Raw genomic sequence first — 22742 nt, 5'->3', positions numbered from 1 at the left:
GCACCAGGTTACTGACCTTTCTTTAAATGGGCTGTTAAACTTGAGCAATTTTGTTATCACTGTGAAAGAAAGTGAACTGCTATTAACCCCAGCTAAATATATTGACACATATCTATTTCTGGCAACAAATGGGCATTTCAAACTTTTAAAGACAGTCTCCATGAATTGTAAAATTTCTATGTTGTTATACTTATTGGAACTAAAATTACTGTGGTGTATTATTATCTGGCCTTCCCCCCTCTAAAAATAATAATAATGTAAAGCACAAATTTGATCTTTAAGATAATTATTGCCAAAAGCATTATCAGAGAACAAGTACAAATAGCCTTGTTAGAGACTGAAAATAGCTATGTTTTGCTTCTGAAATTTCTTTAATTTCTCAATTTGTATGTATCAAGGTAACTCTATTCAGCTTGAGTTAAAACAAATTGAAAATAATGTAAGAGGCTAAAGCTCAGCTCATTTTGTTGGGCTTTATTTTGGTTCAAGAGGAATAGCACTGAAGTTATCCTCCTTGATGCCATTATCAATTTCATAGATTAGTGAACTGGCGAAACAGGCAAAACCTGCTCCCTATTCACCCACATTTTAACTAGTCATATTGATGTATTTTCCTTTTTCCCCCTGGTTTATTTTATTGTTCTATTATTTTACTTTCACTTTGTTTAAATTTTATTTCTCTTTTTTGTTATAAACCATCTAAAACAACCCCATGGCAAGACGGGCGGCAAATAAATTTAATTATATTCCAAATAGTCATATTCATGATATTTATTAATTTCAATTGTATTGTTTATAGTGTTTCATTATAGTCATTGTATTTCAGATATTTGATTCAATTTGGGGTAGTGGTTAAGGCACCAGGCTAGAAATGGGGAGACCATGAGTTCTAGTCCTGCTTTAGGCACAACGCCAGCTGGATGATTTTCAGCTACTGACTAGGAAGAAGGCAAAAGTAAACCACTATCAAAAACTTTTACCAAGAAAAATGTAGACCACTCCCCAAGAATCTATATTGACCCAAAGGCACAATGCTTGTATGCCTGTGTGTGTGCTATGCACCTCAGAATCCTAAAGACATCCAATTTACTATGCATCACTACGTTTTTTGACATTTTAAAGTGCTTTTACATCCACATTATAAATCCACAGTTTTGGAAAAAGCTGGCTGGAAAACTGTTGCAGAGAAATAGCTAGACGTGTTCAGAGATCTGCAGAAATAATATCCCGATACACCATTGCAACGAACAGACGTGCAATACCTTTAAACCAATGTTTCTCAACCTTGGCAAATTAAAGATGGATGGACTTCAACTCCCAGAATTTCCCAGTCAGCAAGCTGGTTGAGGAATTCTGGGAACTGAAGTCCACCTATCTTCAACTAGCTAAGGTTGAGAAACCCTGCTTTAAACACTAGACTCGATTCATTATAGCCTCCCCTCCTCCCCCCCCCCAAGACTTCTCCAGAGTCGAGTCAACCGCATCAAAGGCACGTCGCTGCACAAACAGCGATGACGAAGCCTTTGACGTCCCTTCGTAATCACGCGCTTTCTCCCTCGCCCCTCTGTTGCCTCAGCAACCGAGCCGTAAATCCATGCCATCTTCCGAACGACCTTCTGCTGCGCTTCTCCGTTGCCACAACAACCACGTTGGACCGTAAAGGAGAACAGTCGTCAAACTAAGATCTTCGACTATAAAAGTATGTTGGGAGTTTAGTAAGCCGGGTGGTTTCTTTCGGGTCGGGTTCGACTTCTGCCGACGTCATAGGGGATTGCCTTGCTGTTTTCTGGACGGCCGCGCGGAATAGTTCGCCACTGCCTTCCGCTGGGTTGCTTTCCGATTTCCCCTTCGAGACTGCAGCACTGGGATTCCGGGGTGGTCTCCTGTCCACGCATTAACTAGGCCTAACCTGGGTAGCTTTCGTGTTTAGCAAGGTCGGCGGGTGCAAGGGGCACTTAGCCATGTTTTACTCCAAAGCTCAGTTCCCGCTTGGATTCTAAGTCGCGAACTCAGAAAATGGGGCTTTGGGGATAAACCTGGGTTCTTTTAATCTTAGGCACGTGTATCGTGTGAACGCGGATTCGGCGGGCTGGCGGGCGGGATTGGATTGAGCAAGGGAGCTGCCTGAGAAACGGGAGCAGAATTCTCCCTCCGCGGGGGCTTTTTCTTAAAAGGGAACTTCCTCTGCGGCTCTGGCCAAACGAAGCGGAGTCCCCTCACTCCATCGGGACTTTAGTTGGGAGTTGCCCGGAACACGATTGCACCAGGCTCGCTTTTTTAACTACGCGCCATTCGGCAGGGTTATTTCCGCAGAGCTTCGAACCTGGAGGCTCTTTCGAGAAAAGTGCCGCTTTGGCTATCTGGGCAGTGAATGAACGAGGAGCGGGATGCTCTTCAAGAATTAAGAATCCGACGCAGGGAGCTGGGCTTCCTTGTTTGAGAAATTACTTTGAAATCCGATATGGCTATAATCGCTTTCAGTTACGGGAACCCATAAAGCGCAAACGGGGAGCAAGGACTGCAGTCGTAATCATCTATGTGCGGAGCAGAGACTCTGATCTGATTGTAAATGCAATCTTTTGGGAAAAAAAATGGTTACAGAAAATCTCTGATAAGGAGCCCCTCTTGTTAAGTTACATTAAAACATTTAATTTATTTTAAAGTGAAGGATATAGAGGCCAAATCAGGGATACAGGACTCCTGTGCTTGCACCAATTGGATTTCTATTCAGTATACAGGTTATTTTTTTAAATGCTCATAGCAACCTAATTAGGGACTTAAGCATTCTGTTAATTTTTAGCATTATTAATAATATGAGAACAATTGGGTGTTTTGGGTTTCTAAACGTATTGCATAGTAACAAATTCATATAGTGCATGCCTGCTTTTCCTCCTTAGAGAAGGCATAGAAAGTCTGAATGTCAGACCTAAAAGTAACATGGAGCTATTGTCTTTTATCCTCAGGAAAACAAGCTCTTGTTACTTCCATTTTTGCAGAGAAGTCTGTGGAGTTGCTTACTTTCTAAGAGTAGGACATACCTGCAGAAACCCATTTATAACCACTGTTTAAAATAACCATAAATTTTCTTAACAGTTCTAAACAAGATAATGGAAAAATGCATGTCTACATGGGGGTGATGTATTATAACTTTCCCCTCAGTTGGCTTATGGTCTGTATAGAAGAAGAACTTGTGCAAGTGTCTTTTTTTTTTCCTTTCCCATTTTGGTTTTGAGTGAAAGGTTATAAAAAATGCCAGAGCAGATGGCAGTATCTAACAGCCACTAGACATTTCCCACCAGCCTCCAAAAATGCTAAGCATGATCCAACCTGTTTAATACGTGGATGAGGGAGAGCATTGCAAGTGGCTAAGCTATAGAGCAGAAAGTAGGGATATATTTTAAAAGAAAATAGTGCTCATATTACTGCCAAAGGTTCCGGTATGGATGGCTCTGTGACATCCCCTGAAGCTATATTCGATTCAAAATAGAATTTCTTTTGTGTTTTGTGAAGAGCCTATACCTCAGTAAAGAGCCATAATGTTATCATGCATAAAAGTCCATATTCAGTCTCTGGTATTTCCACTATTTTAAGACTTGGACCTACGCAACACTTTGCACGCTGTTAAGAATACAGGCAGCCTTTGTTTAACAATTGCAATTGGGACTGGTATCACTAAACAACATGGTTATTTAGTGAGATGTCACATGACTATGATGGATGTGTGACCTCAGTTCTATCAACACATCTGTAATTATTAAGAACATCACATGACTGCAGATTGCAATTTTACTGATGGCTTCTCCATTCACTTTGCTTGTTGGAAGCAGGTTATGAAGCACAGAAATGGTGTTCACAGGATGCTACAATGGTTGCATCAATGATTGCAAAATGCCCGAATCTCAATGATGATTGCAGGAACACTGTAAAGATTATAATTGCAAGGACTGATCATAAAGTTATTTTTTTTCAGTGCTGTCCTAACTTTGAATGGTCCTTAATGGGGAAGTTATTAAGTGAAGAATACCTATGCGTAGCTTTGGACAATGTAAACAATTTAGAGCAGAGGTGTCAAACTGCCGGCCCGCAGGCCAGACACGTCATCTGGAGGCCACGCCCAGCCCATTGCCGGCAATGGCAAAACCGTCCCGATATGTTGTGTGACGTCACAAGTTTGACATGTCTGATTTAGAGCATAACAAAATATATCAAATATTTCTTTATGCTATTTACCCTTAGGTACTTCCATTGAAAGAGAAAGATAATACAAAATGGCAGAAGCAATTTTTCATCCTCCAAGAAGGAAAAGAAAAATATATGAATCATATGATTCTCCATTCCCTATTTCTCCTTCCGTAGAAGGCAGTCATGGAAGAATTTGTAAAATGTGCCGGGCTGAATTTATAAATAACAATGTAATTGTGAAGAATCCTGAAGATATAGAACAACTATATAGCAAGGTATTTTGGGTTCATTTTATCTGTATAAGCCATTAATCAGTCTTGGATCCTTATCCTGTGCTTCTGTCTGAACAAAGAATGTTCTGTTAATGAGTGGTATCATAATTTTGCTTGTTTTCTAGGGATTTTTTGGAAAAGGTATTCTTTCAAGAAGTCGACCAGAATATAGTATTTCAGATCCTATGATGACTGCTAAATGGAAAGGTAAATTGAAGTATATATGCCATGTGTGTATATATGTATTAGACTTATATAGCTCCATCTTATATACCAGAATCCTGGACAGGATCACAGAACAGCAACAACCAGTCTCCTGCCCCCCCCCCCCCCGGCACTACTCTCCTACACAGTCACATTCAGTTGAGCTCTAGCCTCACCCTTTTCTGATGCTTGCAGGAAGAGCCAGCTCTTTAGAGACTTTCAAAAGATTAGGAGAGTGGAGGCCTGCCAGATCTCAGGGGAAAGGATATTTCATAAGGCACGGGCTGTAGAGAGAAGGAACACTTTCTTGGTCCTTTGGGTTGGTAACATTTAAAAGAAGAGATCTGGCATGCACCCACCCTATCAGACCTAATTGAAAAAGTAAATAGATATTCTGGGAGAGACAGTTCAACAAATAACCTGGCCTTTCACCCTCAAAAGAATCTTCCCTAAAAAGGGAAGGTTGGAGAATGGACAAAAATTATCCAACTCAGTTGGATCCAAAGAAGGCCTTTTGAGAAACAGGCGTACTAATGCCTCCTTCAAGGGAGGTAGCCCTGCCCCATCTTCCAGTAAGTCATTAATCACTGTTTGGACCCAATTGCATGTCACCTCCCAGAGGATCTTAAGCAACCAACAGGGGCACCAGTCCAGCACAAAAGTAGCAAACTGGCCTCCCTGAGGACCTCTGTCCATTTCCTCAGGAGTAACCAGCTCAGACTCTTCCCAGATAAATTAAAAAAGCATGTGGTAGGCATAGGGTTACGCAATATTGCAACAGTGCTGCTTTGCGTTCTCTGTGCAGATTAAGAGACAGCTACACTTTTCAAATTTATTTCAAGGTCAGCATATTTCTAGATTTATTTACCCCATTTATTTATATATTGTCCCTTTCCCAGCATTCAATGTAATTTTCATAATAAAGCATTTTGTATATTATATAGTAAATATAAGTGCCTTTCTAAACTTGTATCCAAATTACGTTAATAATATTGAAATATTATTTATATAAAATAGTAATTACACTTTTTATTGCAGATGCTAAGTTAAATATGCCAATCATCTCATCAGAAAAGTAAGGTTTTTTTTGCTTTGTCTAGCCTAGAGTTTGAGCTTGCTTAGTAACTATAAAAATTACAGTTTAATCAATAAGTATTGTCTCATTGTTAAGATACTTTAAAGAAGCAAAGTACTCTTTCTTTGATTCCTCAATTAAAACCATCATCGTTCCAATTATTAAGTGATTAAAATGGAGAAATCTAAATATGGACAGGTTTTTCTGAACCAAAAATTATCAAACAATGATTTAAAGCAGGGTGTCAAACTGCCGGCCCATAGGCCGGTTGCATCATGTGGAGGCTGCGCCCACTCCAGCTCTGGCAATGTGAAAAAAGTGACGCAGCAGGTTTGACACCCATGATTTAAGGCCTAATTTGATATGCTTTTAAGTATTACCAATAGAATAGAATATTTGTAATTCAGGGTTGAACTGTGGGATCTTGGTGCTCTCTCAGCTTAGTAGTTTTTTTACAAGCATTTCATTACCATGAATAACATCATGAATATACTTTTGAGAGATTAGCAGTCATCTGTTGCAATATGATATATTGAATCTTGCTTCAGAATTAACAAAGTGCATCAAGCGTGGTCTCCTGTTTTCCTTGTTCTCATATCAAGAAAACAATTAAAAAAATTTCTAGGTGAATTGCACTTTTTTTACAAGGGCTTGATATAGGGGACTTTGACTTGTTTAAATGTTGGTTAGTGAAGAAATCGTATTATTATGGCTTGTTTTCAATTATAATTTCAGCAAAGCCTGTCTTTCCAGAATTATCGGTGATTTTCCTTCTTGGAATTAACACTTCCTTCTGGAGCAGTTAAGCTGGTTGCATATTTAAACTTGCCTTTTTGAATGGAGGACAGTTTCTGGCCATACTTGGTCAGCAGTAGAGTTTGGACTAGCTACAGCTTTTCAGACCCAGGTTTTATAATTCAGCAGAGAACATGCACCCATACATTCTCATGAAGGATGATCTTTTAAAAAATTGTCTATGCTTTATTCCTCACTAACTTTTAATCTACAGAGGAAAAACATTTGTCTGAGAATGGGGCATATGCAATATTAATGTTCTTAAGCAATAATAATGAGTTCCTTCTTTATGGGAGCTTGAAATTTAGAGTAACCCTTTTTTGCTATATTTAGGGATGCAGAAAAAAGCCTTGTAAAGAACAACATATTTAAACCTGCTGGATCCTTTCAGTCTGACCTCTGATAGCAAAAACAAGTTACTTATACAGTTACAGATCCTCTGCTAATCATAAAAACTCACAAAAGATCTCTTTTCTTCTTGAAATTACTATATACATCCTTATCCAAATTTAAGAAGGAGTAAAAAAATATTGTTATGTCAAAGCAATCCAGAAAGCTAAAGGAGAACATTTTTTTTAAAGAATTCTTGATCAGATCACAGTTTACTATAGATCATTAGGTGAGGAATATTGCTTCCGAGAATTACTCTTCGGAATTTGCTTGTCTATTCAGTTCTGTTGTGAAAGTCACATCTGACATTGCTATTGTTTCCTAGTAATGTAAAAAATATTCAAGAAATATGCTGAAAAACCACAAATTTAAGTATGTGTTAGCAGAATCTTAGAAATAGTGTTCATACTTTGGCTTGAATATGAAATTTATTCCATGTTTTTTTCAAAAGATGAATGCAGGCATCAGAGCAATCTTGAATCCTAAACAAACAACTCAAGAATTTAAAAATGGAAGTGTTGGAATTTACTATGGCAGCCATCATCAAACATTATGGGCATCAGTAATTCTTTCTGAAGCATACTTCATATCCCAGTCTAGAAGACACCAGCATTATACATTTCAAAATTTTTCTGATACCATGAATCTAATGACATTGGCAGTGACCTATAGCAGTGGTGGCGAACCTGTGGCACGTGTGCCAGAGGTGGCACTCAGCGCTCTCTCTGTGGGCATGCGTGCTATGCCCCGGAGATGGCAACCGTCCCTTTTCAACCAGCCGCCCGCTAACTCGTCGAGGTCCCTCATGGCTGGATGCATCCCAGCACCCATGCGCTCACTGACCTCTGTATTCAGGGGCCGATGGTGTCAGGCAGCAGCCGCCCCGGCCCTTGCCTCACCTTTCCCTGTGACAATGGCACCCCCGCCCTGCCTCACCTTGCCTCGCTTCACCCCGCAGGACGAGCCTCCTGCCCACCACCCCACCTGCCAGAGACCCCCTGGATTTCCCCCAACACTGCGCGGCCCCCACAGACATCCCTTCCCATGAGCAACATCGAGGTGATCACGCCCACCTTGGCCACACCCACCAATCTGCCATGACCACAGCCACGCCCACCTGGCACCCGGCGATAAATAAATGGGTTTTGGGTGCAGTTTGGGCACTCAGACTCTAAAAGGTTCGCCATCACTGACCTATAGGGATGATCACGCACTGCCTCTGGTCTCATTTCCATTCTCTATTACAAGATTAGAATTACATGAGTCTCTGGGTTCATCTCAGCTTCAATTCACAAGAAACTAGGATTGTTGCTGAACCTCTAAACTTACAATGGAAATGATTGTGGAAGAAACAGACAAAATAAGCATAACCACAGTGGTGGTTTTCTTTGATTTAACCACTTTGACCTCAAGGAGGCAACAGCGTAATATTAGTTGCTGGAACTGAAAATAGTAAGATTCAGTGTCAGCATGAATGACATTTCAGTTAAAAAATGGTATTCAGGTGAAAGCTTACTTGGATAGTCAAAGTATACAGTCTATCAAGAAAACCCAGCCTTCTCTGTGGGAAAATAATGCACAATATGGCCATTGTCTCTAAATAATAATACTACCAAATCTTGATTTCTCAAATAACAATGTAATAATTTCTAATTAAAGAGTTTGCCTTCTGAACAATTAATACAAATAAATGATGAAATTAAATATTTGCTCTAATGTATTGCATTTTTTAAAAGAAAATAATTCTCAAATATTCCTTAAAAATGTATCCTAAATGTAATTAAGACCCTAGATCTCAAGCTGCAGTTCAGATTCAGTTCTACAATTCCAATCTGACATTGTTGTAATCTTTTTTATTTTATCTACAAGTTGCTCTTCCTCCGGATGGTCAAGTTGCAAGAGTAACTTGCACATAAAATAAATAATACAACAATCATAAAAGAAATGGAGTAAAAGAATGAAATTACTGGTCTCATCATTCAATAACACGCACGTTACAGTAGTGAATTTTTAATGTATTTGTCTCAATGCCACTTAGCTCTATTGTCTTGATCAAAAGATGAAAGCTTGAGTGGATAATAGTATAATCTTTGTGCACCTCTGAAAATGTCAGAAGGTGTGGATTTCTCACATAAGGCAATCCTAACTAACCCAGAAAGACAATCATACTTGTAGTCTTTGTATGTTGTGCAATATAAGAATAAACAAAAAAATATTTATGAGTATCCAGGGATATATAATATATGATTAAATAAACTAGATATTATTTATTTATTTTTCATATTTCTAAATCACCCATGTCCCTCAAAGAGGGGCTCCTAATATACCTAAGACTTCAGTAAAACTTGAGAAGTGATCATTTGTTTTACAGATATTTTTATATTGTTCATACATTTATTCAGAATGTCTACTTACTATGAACCCATACTTTCTGTTTTCTTCTACTCCAGATACCAGCACTGTATTGAATGGGCTAAAAAACGTCTGTCAGAACAGGGAATGGATGACTCCACAATTAACAACATCATGCAAAATTATACTAAACAAATTAATCTGAGAATAGAAAGGAGAGAAAGTAATAGATTTCAAGATGAAGAAACATTTAAAATGGAAGCTAATAAAGAAGAACCAGAGCTTTTAATGACTTCATCTGAAATTAATGGGAATAACACAATGTCTTTCAGAGATAATCCACATTGTGATCCATTAGTCAAACATGACTGTAGTGAATCAGATATAACAGACCCTAACATTTTAGCTAAAACTCCTTCACCACAACAATGTTCTCTCAATATGTATGATAGCTGCAGAGAAGACAGTTACGTTGAACCAGAATCTCATTGTTTCAGTAATAGTGAATATGACCATGAGCTTGTATTAATAGAAGAAAAAGAATCAGATTTGTGTATGGAAGAGGAAACCAGTGAGAAATTGCATGTAAGTATAGCTTGCTATAATGGTAATGGTAAAGTCAATTTTAAAATTATTAAATTGGGTATTTTGCTTTATAGATGTCCTTTATCCCTTTTTATTAAGAGATTCTGAAACTAATCAGTTGATGGATATCAGCAAGAAATGTTTGTCATTTACTCTGTAATCATAGCTTAATTCGGAGTTTACTTCAGGAGTCCTGTTGAATTGCTCTATCTTATCCAAAGCATGTTGTAACACCAATGAGACTGAATAGGAACATCCAGAAAGTCATGTCTTTGCCTGCAGATCTACTACTATAATGTTAGAGCAAAAGCTTGAGGATTTAGGAATGAAAAGCCAAAAAAAATCAAAAGGATGTCTTACGACACAAAGGAAATATAATACTGGTTGACCTTTAGCTGATGCTATGTAAATTACAGAGATGTTTTGATTGATTGCTTATAATTTTTATTACTTTTCTTGTAGTTAATTAAAAAAGCAAAATTAGTATGCAGAAGAAATCCTTTCAGGATTTTTGAATATCTGCAACTCAGTCTAGAAGAGGTAAGTTTTATATTCTCTCTTATTTTGCATCTCCATATACTTGTATTAGGAAAAAGCCTTATAAGGAAATCTCTTTTTCAAAAGTCTAAACTGAAAACTTACAGGCAAATGTATAAGATGGAGATTAAATAGATGCATGCATAATTGGAGCAACAAAGTGATAATGTCTACCAAATCCTTCCATTTGGGAAGTTTTATTAAGCACCAATCCATCTGCCAACAGATGTTGCATGATAGCAAAAATTGACTCACCAAGTCTTACTACCTCATATTCTTTTTCCTTTTTGTTCCTTGAGATTTTACTCTGATTTCCTCTTTCAGCAATGGATTTCTGTTGCTTAGCACTAATATACACAATGGAAGTTTATTCCTCTCTGGACTGCTTCCATTTTGTGGTAGTACATAAGGGAAAGAATATCCTTTTTTTCCCGGTTTAACTTGCTTAGGAAAATATCTCTGTTATTATCATTGCTTTATAGAAATACATTTCTGTAATCGTATACTTGCTTATTCGGATGTAAATAAATCTAACTAAATCCCATTTTCTTATCAAATTGTAAATATTGTAGATAATTTTGTATCTTTAAATATGATTTCCTTTTTAATTATATAAGGAAGCTTTCCTAGCATTCTAGTACTTCAAACATGCACAAACTAATTTTATTTGATGTTATTTTTAGGCTTTTTTCTTGGTCTATGCTCTGGGATGTTTAAATATTTATTGCAGCGAGGTAAGTTAATGCCTGTTGTCAGTAGTAATTCTTGAGTTCTGTTGATTGGAGTACTGCTTATTAGCAAATAATGAAGCACATTATTTATACCAGCTTTAAAAAGGGATGCTAATTTTTCCTTTAATATAAAGGAGCAATACTATTTATTTGTTCATGTAAATAATTTTACTTATTTGTGTATATAAATAATTTTTGGCTGCATTCCTGAAGTAATATTTTTGCCTAAAACTGACTGGTCAACTTCTATACAAGTATGAGGCAATGATTTTTTTAAAAGAAAATGTATAGGACAATTTTTTCAGAAATTATTGCCGAACTTTTATCATTGTGAAATAATAGCCCTACCAAATTACTGTTGTCTGCTTTTTATAACTAATTTCACACTTGGCTTCTATTTTGTTTGTTTTTATAATTTTGCAAAGCACTATTTATGACATTTCTATAATAGTAGAATATATTTATTTGCAATAATAATATGGTTGTGTTTTTAAGGCACCTTTATCTATCTTGAAGCTATGGGACCTTTTTAGTAAAGCACAACCCAATTTTAAGGCTACCTACATGGCTTATCATTACTTCCGCAGTAAAGGATGGGTCCCTAAAGTTGGCCTGAAATATGGAACTAATTTGTGTAAGTAGTATTCTTTCATTATTAGCACCTAATGTAGTAACTGTACAAGAGTGGGTCCATTCACTTGTGAACATATGAATGTTCCTCTTTCTTTACATTCAGTAATTCTTTAGTGGGGTTGAACATTAAATCATTCTTTAGTGGGGTTGATGTTCTGCTGCTAGGAATATTGACATATTTTAAGTATAGTTACGTCTGCTTGTCATATTCTTGGAATATATTATGTTTGGAGAAAAATGTTGGCAAAGAATAATGCTGGGCTTTATTCTGTGAATATATGATTGTATTCATGTATTAAGTGGCACGTTCAGTTGATGTATTATATTTTTTTACTATACATCAATAAAACTATACTAAACAGCTTGTGATCCTTTGGCTCATTGTTTCCTTATAAGGTTCCAGGTTCCTCAACGCCTTCAACAATGGCAGGGTTTCTAATTTATTTGAAAAGTTCTTAAAATTTTAATGAGATATTCAGTGCATCTGAATAAAGCCCAGTTGAACTGTGTAGCACAGTCAGACATTAAGAACTGACCACTGGAAATGTTTTGTGACATTCTGTATTATGTCATAAAATGTTTTATGAAAATTGACATGTTTTTTTTATAAAACTTGTCAAATTTTGGTTCCATGGGAGTCATGGGACCCAGTTTTTAGATGCATTCTGTAAGTTAGCCCACTTGAGGTATCTTGGCTCAAAAGGTTTTGCCCTATGATGCACCATTTTGCCCAGTTACTGATGTGAAAATTTTAGTAGATAGAAGTAAAAAATCAATTTACTTTCAATAAGAATGTGGTATCACTTCCACTTATTTTGAATACATTCATGTTATAACTGGTTAGAATACAAGCTCATCTTACTATAAAGTGGTTTAGATTCTCAAAGTTTTATAATGGGTTACCACAATCTTATCTTGTTATAACTGAGAACAAAAAACACGACTTTTGTAGTAAATGGATGTTCATTTTATTCTTGTTGTAGTGCTATATCGAAAAGGCCCTCCTTTTTACCATGCCAGGTATAGCATTAAGGTTTGGATATAGTTTTCATTTTTACTATGTACTATGCTTAATTTTGATGCTATTTGAAAATATGATTATATGTTTGTTTCTAATTTGCTTTAACATAATTCAGAATATTGTTTTTCCAAAGCTGAAGCTAAGAATAACCTCAAATTAGGAGAGCCCATGGGTAGCCATCTTCAGTAAGAACATTCAGATAACCAATCCTACACTGGAGTGTTCTGTTACCCACAGAATAGCCCTGGAGATGCCCTGAGATTCAAATAAGGGTCTCAAACTCTTCAGTAATAGGAATTTCAAACAAAGAAAAATTATGTTGATTTTGGCATACTGATAGTGTATTGTCAGTATGCATTTTATTAAAAGCTGCCCTTGTGGTCTTCAAATGCTGCTTTGATGAAGGCAAACCAGTGTTGCTCCTTCTACTAATTAAAGTAATTAAAACATGAAAGTGGGTGGTGATAAGTACCTCTCCTCACAAATATTTGTTCTGTGGGACCCTCACTGTTGTCCAGAGGTGATTTGGAAAGGGGAAAATGGCTTTGGTGGCCAGGGGAGGGTATAAATGCCCTCATCATCGTAATATTACATTGGATTTTACCTTAGCTTTAATTACATAGTCTGCTTGTCTATTTGAATGAATACTGTGGGAAACTATCCCTAATTTACTAATCTCAGAAAAGAGACTTAAAAGAATATGAAAAGAAATCTAATATGCTGTTGTTTGCTGAATTGATTCTTTCATTTATGCCGAAGGAGCCATCAGTATTTAAGCTATTTTGATTGTGATTTTTGAATACATGTTTTTTCATTCTAAAAAAAAAAATATTGCGGGTTATTTTCCAGCTATTCTGTGATTGCTGAATTAATTAATGATGATTTTGATGGATCGTTGCACAGACCATTCAGTTGGAAAACTTTGTCTGGATTGAACAGAACTACAGCAAATGTTTCCAAGGTAGCCAATAAGAAGAATTATTTTAAAATACACCAAAAATGCTATGGAGGAAAATGGATGTATAACTTTAAGTACAGTAGGAGAAATTATATAAAGCGTATAGTAAAATAATTTTACAATACTTTTGCAATAAATGAGAGTATGTGTGTGTATGTGTGTATGTTTCTGGTTAACAGTGGAAAATCATCTTTCATATAAATGTTGCAGTGTGTGAATTGTAAAGCAATCACAATGTGGTCGGGTTGACTGAGGCTGCTGTGATGGATTTTCTCTTTTCCGTCTTTAATATTTCATCACTGACACCAAGCAGATTTTAGATTCCATTTTCCCAAAAAAGAGCGAAAAAAAGACTAAACTTTCATAGTGGTGGCCTGCTGCTAAACTGAATTTCAGCTTTCTAGTTTTTAGGGAACTCAAATGGTTCAGATTATATTTCTCTAATAATTGAGGTTTCCTTGAATACTTATCTCTACCCAGTGCTTTTTTAGCTCACTTTTCAAGTATATTTTCATTTAGTTTAATATAGTTTCGTTTAGTTTGTCCCAATATACTATTTAGGATAAAAGTTGATAATCCCCACTGTACATTTTTGAAAGAGTAAATGGCATTTGAAAATTAGCTCTAGAAAATCACCTAATGGTTTGGAGCTTCCCCGGGTGCAGTAAAATGATCAAGAGCTTCCAGCGCTCTTTTGAAAATTAGAAGATTTTGATTAAAACACCCTCTTACAAAAGGACTATTTTACCCTTGTTTTAATTATAATAATAACGCTGTCTATCCTATTACTGCTATAAAGAGTGAATGAACCTTAATTTGAAGTTTTCAGGAGAAACATCTATTATATTTACATTTACTTGACATTTTGATAACATTTGTCACCAGGAACTCATGTTCTGCTATTTGATTAAGCCATCTGATATGAATGAAAAAGAAATGCTTTCACCTGAATGTCTCAAAAGAATGAAAGTCCAGGTATGTATGTTTCCTCCCAATTTAATGTTTTGTCAGAAATGAAAATGGAACTGTTTGTTTGTTTGTTTATTTACTGCTATGGTAAATAAACATACTGTGTCATTTATTCACTATCAGCTCTCTAAAATTAACATATATATATTAGAACAGATTAAAATACATCATTTCTCCCAAAGAAATAGGAATGATGCATGATCCGGATACATTAAACTAATTTGTCCAATAATAAGTTACAGGTAGACCTCATTTAGCGACTACTTTGTTTAGCAACCATTTGCAGTTATGATAGTGATGAAAAAGTAATTTTGCAACTTTAGATTTACAACCTTCTCAAGTCTGTAAAGCAAAGGAAAGCTTAAATAAGATTATAAGCCCACAGTTTCACTTAGCGACCGCCTCGCTTAACAGTCAAGTTGCCAATCTCAATTGTTAACACTAATGAGGACTGCCTGTAATTGCATTTGAAAGAGCAGTGCCAAAAATAGGTTTTGGTATAATAAAATAAACAATGGAAAATAATGGTTTGAATGCAAGATATTCTATTCTTTAATCTTAAAGGAATATGAGCTTATCTAGAAATGAAACAGCCCCATCAAATAACAAGAAGTCTATGAAGCATTCCCAATACTGGAATAATATGTTCAAAGAGAAAAAGCTTTTTAAAAAACTCATAATATGCACAATTCTAAAAATAACACCTTAGATCTCAGCTATGTAAAACATTCATCAAATAGATTGATCTTTTAAAAAATCTGAAGGTCAACCAAATGACATTGAAGTGCTATTGCAACTAGTACAAGCAATTACTAGTGTAGTTACTTTCTGTAAAAATGCCATAAATACCAAATTACCGAATTCCATTCTGCTTGTCTGCTAATAAGTGATAGTGGTGCAGGTACTGATTTCAGGATGACAAAAATATTTTCACAAATAATCAAATTCACAAATATGGCCTTCCAAAATAATGAAGATTGTCTGTATTTTCATTAATCAACTATAACCTTCTTTAGAGATGAAACAACCATTATATGTAGGCCACAGGGAAGCAATATTTAGGAAAGAATCATTCTTCCATTTCCACTAATAGTCTCAGTAGTTTTCATAATTGTGCCAATGATCATGTCTCCGGTTTGTATTTTATAATTGTGAATCAAATACTTACAAAAGGTAGAACCAACCCAAATGCTATCTCTTCAGTAGGAAAATATACATTAGCTAGCAGTATTATTCAGCAACCACATTTACATATTTTATAACCCATGTCTGTCTTTTTAAAGGAATTGATCCTAAATCGCTGGGTTTCATCCTGTGAACGTAGTGAACAAGAAGAGCTGTGAAAATTGGAATCAGAAAGTTGAGCAATATTAATAGAATTGCAGCAACTAAATAAATTTTAACTATTCCTCCTTTTAGCATGTGTATATTAAATGTATATAATACAGAGCGCTACAAATTTGATTTTTTTATGAAAGCTCAAATGGATAGTGACAATTAACATGAGCATGTTTTATGACTATTAGCTTAATACTTCTAGAGTTAATAAATCTCTGCTATAACCTTAGCTCAAAATGTTGTTCTGGTTATGCCATGTGTGTTGGAGATAGCTTAAATCAATTAAAATTAAATCAAAAAATAGATTTTTTTTAACTTTTGTCAATCAAATGTTTTTGCTACATTCTGCCAAATTAAAAGTACATCTTATTGATGTGGTTGATAGGTCCTTTCCAATCCTATGATTCTATGAATGCTGAATTTAATTTTCTTGGTTGGTAGGAATTTCCTTAACTTCTATTCATGAATACACCCAGAGAAAGAAAAATGTCATTGTCTTTGCTGTGTAGTGCCATCTGGAGTAGAGAAAGAATTATTAAAAATTGTCTTCTACTTCCAACAAAAAGGACTTCTTGATCCCAATGAATGGATTTTTTTTTCTATTCGTAGATTCTTAGACTTCATATCAGTGTCTTTAAATGAAAATAATACTAAATATAATTATTCAGACAGAAAAACGTTTATTAGAAAGATTACATTGTGATTCAGTTTCTGCAGTTTTATGGATAATAGGAAATAGTTCTGATTTCTCTTGGATTTCTGTCCAATTAAGTATGATGGTAATGTTTCCCACTTATTTTACAAGAAGATAGGAATAACGCTTTGTGTCTTAACTTGAATATTTTAATTTTATTTACCATCAGTAAGTGCTTCGGCCTAAAATCAAATGGCATTGGCAGAAGTACTGCCTTTCTGAGCAGGATGGTCAACAACGTAAAAACCATTCTTGCATATTTCTTTGTAGATAGTGATATATTTGGAAGCTTTTCTTGTTCGCGGAATTACAAATTTCTCTGTAAATTCATTTTTATTCATTTGTTGTTGCTTTTGGGCACTCAGCACACAGTTAATAAATGTTAGTGCATAAGTATAACAATTATGGAAACATTCTTCATACCTGTTAAATAAAGAGAAATGAGTCTCAAAGTAACAAAGCTCCTGCATAACTACTATATATTAACTTCTGGTATATTTATAACACATTGTCTCAATGGGAATAGAATCCTAAACAACTCTTATTTAACATACTTATCCTGCTCTTTAACCCAAACAGACATCCAAAGATCCTTCTTATTCAGTCTAAATAAGAGAGAAGAAAAAAGCAAGCCAGGCACTGGATTTTAGTTGCAGATTTCTATCGTGCTCAGCTACAATAGAAATAATAGTGGCAGCCTTACAAATAGAATAGGTTTACAAATAAGAAAAAGTGTGGCAAAGAATATTGCCATACAAGAATATTGCAATAAATTATTTACTAGTCCTGTACATGCTCTGAGCAGCATTATTGAAAAATGTGAGTTTAGTAGCTTCTTGCATGGAAGGCTGAAAAAATTTAGATTGCTTAGCTGATTGTAGGAAGGTGCTGCACTTAACAATGAAAACTCAATGCCAGTATTGCGACAAAAAAGCAAATCTGTTCATAATTTTCTGCAGACCAAAAAATATTTTTCAATACACATGCTAGCCACCAAGGTTATTCTCATTAGGAGGTCATGTAATTCCTCTCCTTTAAGGAGAGCAAGATATTCAATTTATTTTTCCACACAGGCTACTTTTATGGAATGAAACTTTCATACAAAATTCTGCAATTGACAAAGAGCTCAAAACTATTCAGATTCCAATAAATTAAATGCAGGTAGTCCTCGACTTAAGAAGGCCACAACTGAGCCCACAATTACTACAGCTAAGCGAGACAATTGTTAAATGAGTTTTCTCCCATTTTATGACCTTTCTTGCCACATTTGTTAAGCGAATCACTGCAGTTGTTAAGTTAGTAATGTGGTTGAATCTGGCTTCCTTGATTTTGCTTGTCAGAAGGTCACAAAAAGTGATCACATGACCCCGGGACACTGCAGCCATCATTAATACATGCCAGCTGCCAAGCTTCCAGATTTTGATCATGTGACCATGGGGATGCTGCAACTATTGTAAAACAGTCATAAGTCACTTTTTTCAGTGCCATTGTCGTTTCAAATGGTCACTAAATGAATTGTTGTAGGTCGAGGACTATACAGGTATCCCAATTTTTCAAAAATATATTTTGAAAAGATATTTCCAGTTTGCTTCTGGGACTAGTTTTCTTTTCCTGAACCAAACCTTTCTTCTGGAAGAATGAAGAAATCTCAGAAAACAAACATCTAGCACCTACCACCTGAGGGTGTTACCTTATTTGACCTGATGATAATTGAAGCCTATACATCTTAACATATAGAAATATAGAACACTGGGACTGTTTTCGGTTGTAGAATGATCAATAATTTCTCCAAAGTTCTATCAGCTGGTTCAATTGCAATCTGTTTATTTAGAGCTCTTGTTTAAAAACAGATAGTCTTTATTTAACGACTACATTTGGGACTGGGAACTCCATCACTCAGTGATGCAGTCATTGAGTGAAAAATCATGTGACTGTTCCTGGTGAACAGGATCAGTTCCCCTGCAATCATTTAAGTGAACCACCCACATCACTCAGCACAATGTTAACGTAAGTTGCAACTTAACAATTTACTGCTGGCTTCCCCTCTGACTTTGCTTCTCAGAAGCCAGCTGAGAAGATTGCAAATGGCAATCCTGTGACCATGGGATAAGCACCTTTTTCAGTTCCATCATAAGTTCAAACAGTTGGTAAGCAATGCAGTCATTAACCCAGAACTACCTCTATTTCTTGGAACAGGTTAATGAAGGCAATGGTTCTGAAGGGGTTTATTCTCTTCAAATGATTGCATGAGACTCGTCTGTAACTCACAGCCTAAGCAAAGTCCAAAAATTTAACTTATTAGATGAAGTCACAAATACCATTTTGAATGCCATACCTGTGTGGAAGCCAAATATCTGTTGTTGAAAATTGTTCTAGATAAGTATCCCATTGATTAAGGAGGCCATACATATCAGGCTGCACAAGTGGAATGCTTACACATTGTTCCCATCCATATTCAGCAATGGTAATACCAGTTTCATTGTAATTATAAACCAAACCTACAAATACAACAACAGATGTGATCAGAAGGGCAAAATTGCTGTATATACAATGGTAATTTAGTGACTATCTCTTGTAATATTTTCATTTCCTTTACAGACATGTACAGAAGTTATCTGAAAATCCTGGTTATAAGAATAATGTGGAATAGTGGAACAAAGAATATTTACCAAATGTGGCTTTTCTGACCATCCAATTGTCTAAGCTTTTGGTGTCTCAAAAACATTGAAATATATTATTTTGAACAATAGAATTATTCTAACGGAAATAGAATATTTGAATGCTAAATTTACTTTGTAAACATGAAATAACCTTTGAGAGTTTGCCATCTTTTATCCATCTTCCCATTTTGAATGACATAATTAAATCTTTCAGGCTTGTCCTACAAGCCTGCCATTCTACAAGCTGCATCCTTATGTGCACAACATGGACTATTAACCTACATGTTGATGCCCAATATGCAAGACAGTTCTGAAAGATTGTCTCATTATTCAACATAAAATATCAGCAAATGAAAAAGACTGGTGAAATTTTAATGAATAGGCTAACCCTGCTTGTATATAAACCCTATGTTCAGCGAGAAACTTCCTTTAATTAAAATTGTTTAGATTTGAGGTAAAGAAAAAAGATAATGAAAACAAAATAATTTGAAAAAGTGAGAAACAGAAGAGCCCAGCAATGTTTGCTACAAAACAGATACTGAGGCCCTCAATAAATAGTGAGAGAAAGAAAGGCAAAAGAGTAGAAATTAACACTCTAAAACACAGGTATCAAACTCGCCGTGCTGCGTATCGCAACTTTTTTTGCACTGCCGGAGCTGGGATGGGCGCGGCCTCTGCATGATGCAACCAGCCTGTGGGCCGGCAGTTTGACACCCCTGTTCTTAAAGATGCTTTTGCATCCTATGTATAGAAAGAAGGTGGTGGCCTGAAGAATGGAGGGGCAGAGAACCATCTTAATTCACATGTTGTCAGTACAAGTGTGCAAGCATCCAACTCTTCCTTGAACAAAGAACATCCTAGCCTTGCAAGCAATTCAGAACTGAACTTCTGCACAAATGTGAGATTTAGCAAACATTTAAAATTAATAATTTTTAAAACATAATACTTCCAAAAGCGCACCCCTTTGTCTTTCTCAAAGGCTCATTAGTTTACTAGGCACAAGGCACAGAAGGGTGATCAAGTAAATCCAGCCCCAAGATATGTTGCCTTTCCACTTTTCTGTCAGTGTGATAGATTTCTAGATAGTTTGAAAAGAGGATTGGGCATATGCAGCTGCTTCAGTTTCGATTCTCATCACTACTAGCAACCAGTTTGCATATCCCCAACCTAGAATCAAACTGCCTTTAAAAATTTAATTTTAAATTTCTTGCTCAAAAGCAGTGAGCTATACAGGCCAAACTAATTGGAAAAGGCTTGAGGGATAAACCAGCAAAACTGTACTTGCCTGAAGACTTGAGCTGTGTTTGAACTTAAGGGAAGCAGTTTTGTGTCGTAAAGCTGCTTCCAATGGAATAGAATGGAATGATATCAGAGTTAGTAGAAACTGTAGATGTTCATGGTTTATTAGTGAGGAAACAGCTTTTCTCTTATGCTATAATTCTGAAAACACTCTTCCTAGCTGTAGCTAGGACATGTACTGTATTTATTTAACAAATGTATACCCCCATCCATCTAATCAATGGAATTTTAGTCAGCAAACAGAGGTAAATTATGTGTCATGAAGTCAGTGGCAACTCAGCAATCTAGATTTTCTCCACAATACACAATCATAAACTATTATATGTACCTACACAAGACACAGATATATGCTAACCTTCACTGAACATCCTGGTTACAGTGCCTGAGGGGAGGGGAAACACAGGTCTTTATGACTTTCCAGAAGATAAGCAGGATTGGGGCCCTCAAATCTCTGGGTGCTCCAAGAGGCAGGAGCTATGACAACAAAGGTACATTTCCTAGGTCCCACACTAGGTGACACTGCTTCATAGAGGCCATTTCATATTGCTGTCAGCACTGCATGTAATCAAACTACTCTGCAGGATAGAAAATACAAATTGTCCTATACAGTATACTTACAATGCATGGATACTTCATATTAGAAAGTTAATTATATGTTTTTCTTACCATTGGTATTAGTTATTCCAACATGAAGGTCAGAATCTCCATCATAATCTCTGAAAAACATTTAATGTTTCATTTTGGAAAAAGACATTAGAGATTTTTTTTAATTAGAAGAATTTTTGAAAAAATAGGCTGGATATGCCATTCAAATACAATTAGAGATAGAAATGTTATTTTATTAGCAAGAGTAATTACTTCTAAAAAGCTCTAATTGAGTAAAAAGATCTCCAGTAATTAGATGTAAAAAAAATCCACCTTTTCTAAATTGGTGTTTGCCTTATATTCCAGCAATGACAGAAGATAGCTTCTACGTGCCTTGTTTCCAAACATAGAATAACAAAGAAGATCCATACCTTAGAAATGTTCCTATAGTGGGCTTCAGTAAAAAAGAACATTTTTCTCCGTGTCCATTAACAAATGGGCTTGGAATACTGACAGGTGCTTCTTCCAGACTTCTGTAAATCAGCCTTTGCCCACATAATGGGCAGTTCTCTGGAACAAAGGAGCAAAAAATGTCTTTGTCACAGTGGGTGACCTTAATTAAGGCTCTCTCTGAATCCAGAGGTTGCATGATTAGTCCTTCCTTGGATAAATGAACCTGCTTTCCAACTTGTATTTAATAAACAGAAGTCAGTAGAATTGGACATTGAAGGAAGGAAGAGATTAGTTGAGAATGACAGCTCCCAGCACCAATACTTCTCTACTGTGGACTAATTAGCAAATGAGATACAAGATATGGGAGGGACAGCTTTTCCCTGGACATGCTTTTAAAGAGATAGTGTTCATTTTTTGTATTGATTGTATCTGGTACTTCTGTGCTGACTTAGTTTGATAAATAGAAACCACCACATTTGTCTGTTATTAGTCTGTAGAATAAACTCCTGTTAATTAATTGTAAGCAGATACATCTTTGTGAATTTCTCTCCTTGATTAAAATGAGGAATAAACAAATTTAGATTTGCTACCATCTCTTGATACAAATCTTCTGACTTTTGTACCACAGGCAAAAATGTAAAATTTTCTAGTTTATTTGGTCATAAACTGAAACTTTCTAAGTACAACCCTACTCTTCTTGTTGGCTATACTGGCTGAGATTTTCCAGGAACAGCAGTACCAAATTATCAGAAGAAACCAGATTGGGAAAGATTAGTTTTGTCCTTGGCAGGAAAAGATCAGCATCCTAAATTTAATGCTGGCTTATCATACAGTTATTAAAGCCAGGGGACTCTATCTCTTTTTATTAGTATTCTATTAATTTGAATAATTCAGATTTATTCTGGTATATGAATGAATGCAAAAAAAAAGTATTGCAGACAACTCACAATGTTGTCCAATAAGAACATAAACATGAACAGATAAAAATTAAGATTTCCAGATCTGAAGC

The 22742-nt window shown here is 35.8% G+C and overlaps 2 protein-coding genes across 8 annotated transcripts; one reads left to right on the top strand and one right to left on the bottom strand.

Annotated features, from left to right (window-relative positions):
* Nucleotides 1-1566: 1566 nt before the first annotated feature.
* TSEN2 (tRNA splicing endonuclease subunit 2) lies at nt 1567-16345 on the top strand. Of its 7 annotated transcripts, none has more exons than XM_039342568.1 (12): nt 1567-1699; nt 4237-4457; nt 4580-4661; nt 5697-5733; nt 9369-9855; nt 10318-10395; nt 11076-11126; nt 11619-11757; nt 12740-12776; nt 13627-13738; nt 14621-14710; nt 15988-16047. In XM_039342568.1, exons 2-12 carry the CDS (start codon nt 4269-4271, stop codon nt 16045-16047), a joined length of 1362 nt encoding a protein of 453 aa, XP_039198502.1. In that variant the 5' UTR covers nt 1567-1699; nt 4237-4268. The 7 variants fall into 7 exon arrangements, 6 of the variants coding, with proteins under 6 accessions (XP_039198502.1, XP_039198504.1, XP_039198503.1 ...); XM_039342570.1 differs by lacking the exon at nt 1567-1699 and adding an exon at nt 1729-1913; XM_039342569.1 differs by lacking the exon at nt 1567-1699 and adding an exon at nt 1729-1934.
* A 287-nt stretch (nt 16346-16632) lies between these two features.
* On the bottom strand, nt 16633-22172 carry MKRN2OS (MKRN2 opposite strand). The gene is made up of 4 exons (XM_039342573.1): nt 21712-22172; nt 21362-21411; nt 19072-19234; nt 16633-17159 (listed from the first exon to the last, which is right to left on the bottom strand). Exons 1-4 carry the CDS (start codon nt 21927-21929, stop codon nt 16925-16927), a joined length of 666 nt encoding a protein of 221 aa, XP_039198507.1. The 5' UTR covers nt 21930-22172; the 3' UTR covers nt 16633-16924.
* Nucleotides 22173-22742: the final 570 nt, after the last annotated feature.

This window comes from Crotalus tigris, unplaced genomic scaffold (assembly GCF_016545835.1).
Source record: "Crotalus tigris isolate CLP2741 ecotype Arizona unplaced genomic scaffold, ASM1654583v1 scf7180000017799.356649, whole genome shotgun sequence".
Classification (NCBI taxonomy): Eukaryota; Metazoa; Chordata; class Lepidosauria; order Squamata; family Viperidae; genus Crotalus; species Crotalus tigris.
The sequence above is the reverse complement of the archived record's forward strand: the minus strand, read 5'-3'. Positions and strand labels throughout refer to the sequence as shown.

Excerpts from the sequence above, each read along its gene's own strand:
- TSEN2 (XM_039342567.1), top strand. The coding sequence starts at position 4,269 with ATGGCAGAAGCAATTTTTCATCCTCCAAGAAGGAAAAGAAAAATATAT. Across the intron at positions 5,734-9,368 it reads CCAATCATCTCATCAGAAAA|ATACCAGCACTGTATTGAAT; the intron begins GTAAGGTTTTTT and ends CTTCTACTCCAG. Across the intron at positions 11,127-11,618 it reads TAAATATTTATTGCAGCGAG|GCACCTTTATCTATCTTGAA; the intron begins GTAAGTTAATGC and ends TGTGTTTTTAAG.
- MKRN2OS (XM_039342573.1), bottom strand. The coding sequence starts at position 21,929 with ATGCAACCTCTGGATTCAGAGAGAGCCTTAATTAAGGTCACCCACTGT. Across the intron at positions 19,235-21,361 it reads TGGAATAACTAATACCAATG|GTTTGGTTTATAATTACAAT; the intron begins GTAAGAAAAACA and ends TTGTATTTGTAG. Across the intron at positions 17,160-19,071 it reads GATATTTGGCTTCCACACAG|GTATGAAGAATGTTTCCATA; the intron begins GTATGGCATTCA and ends TTTATTTAACAG.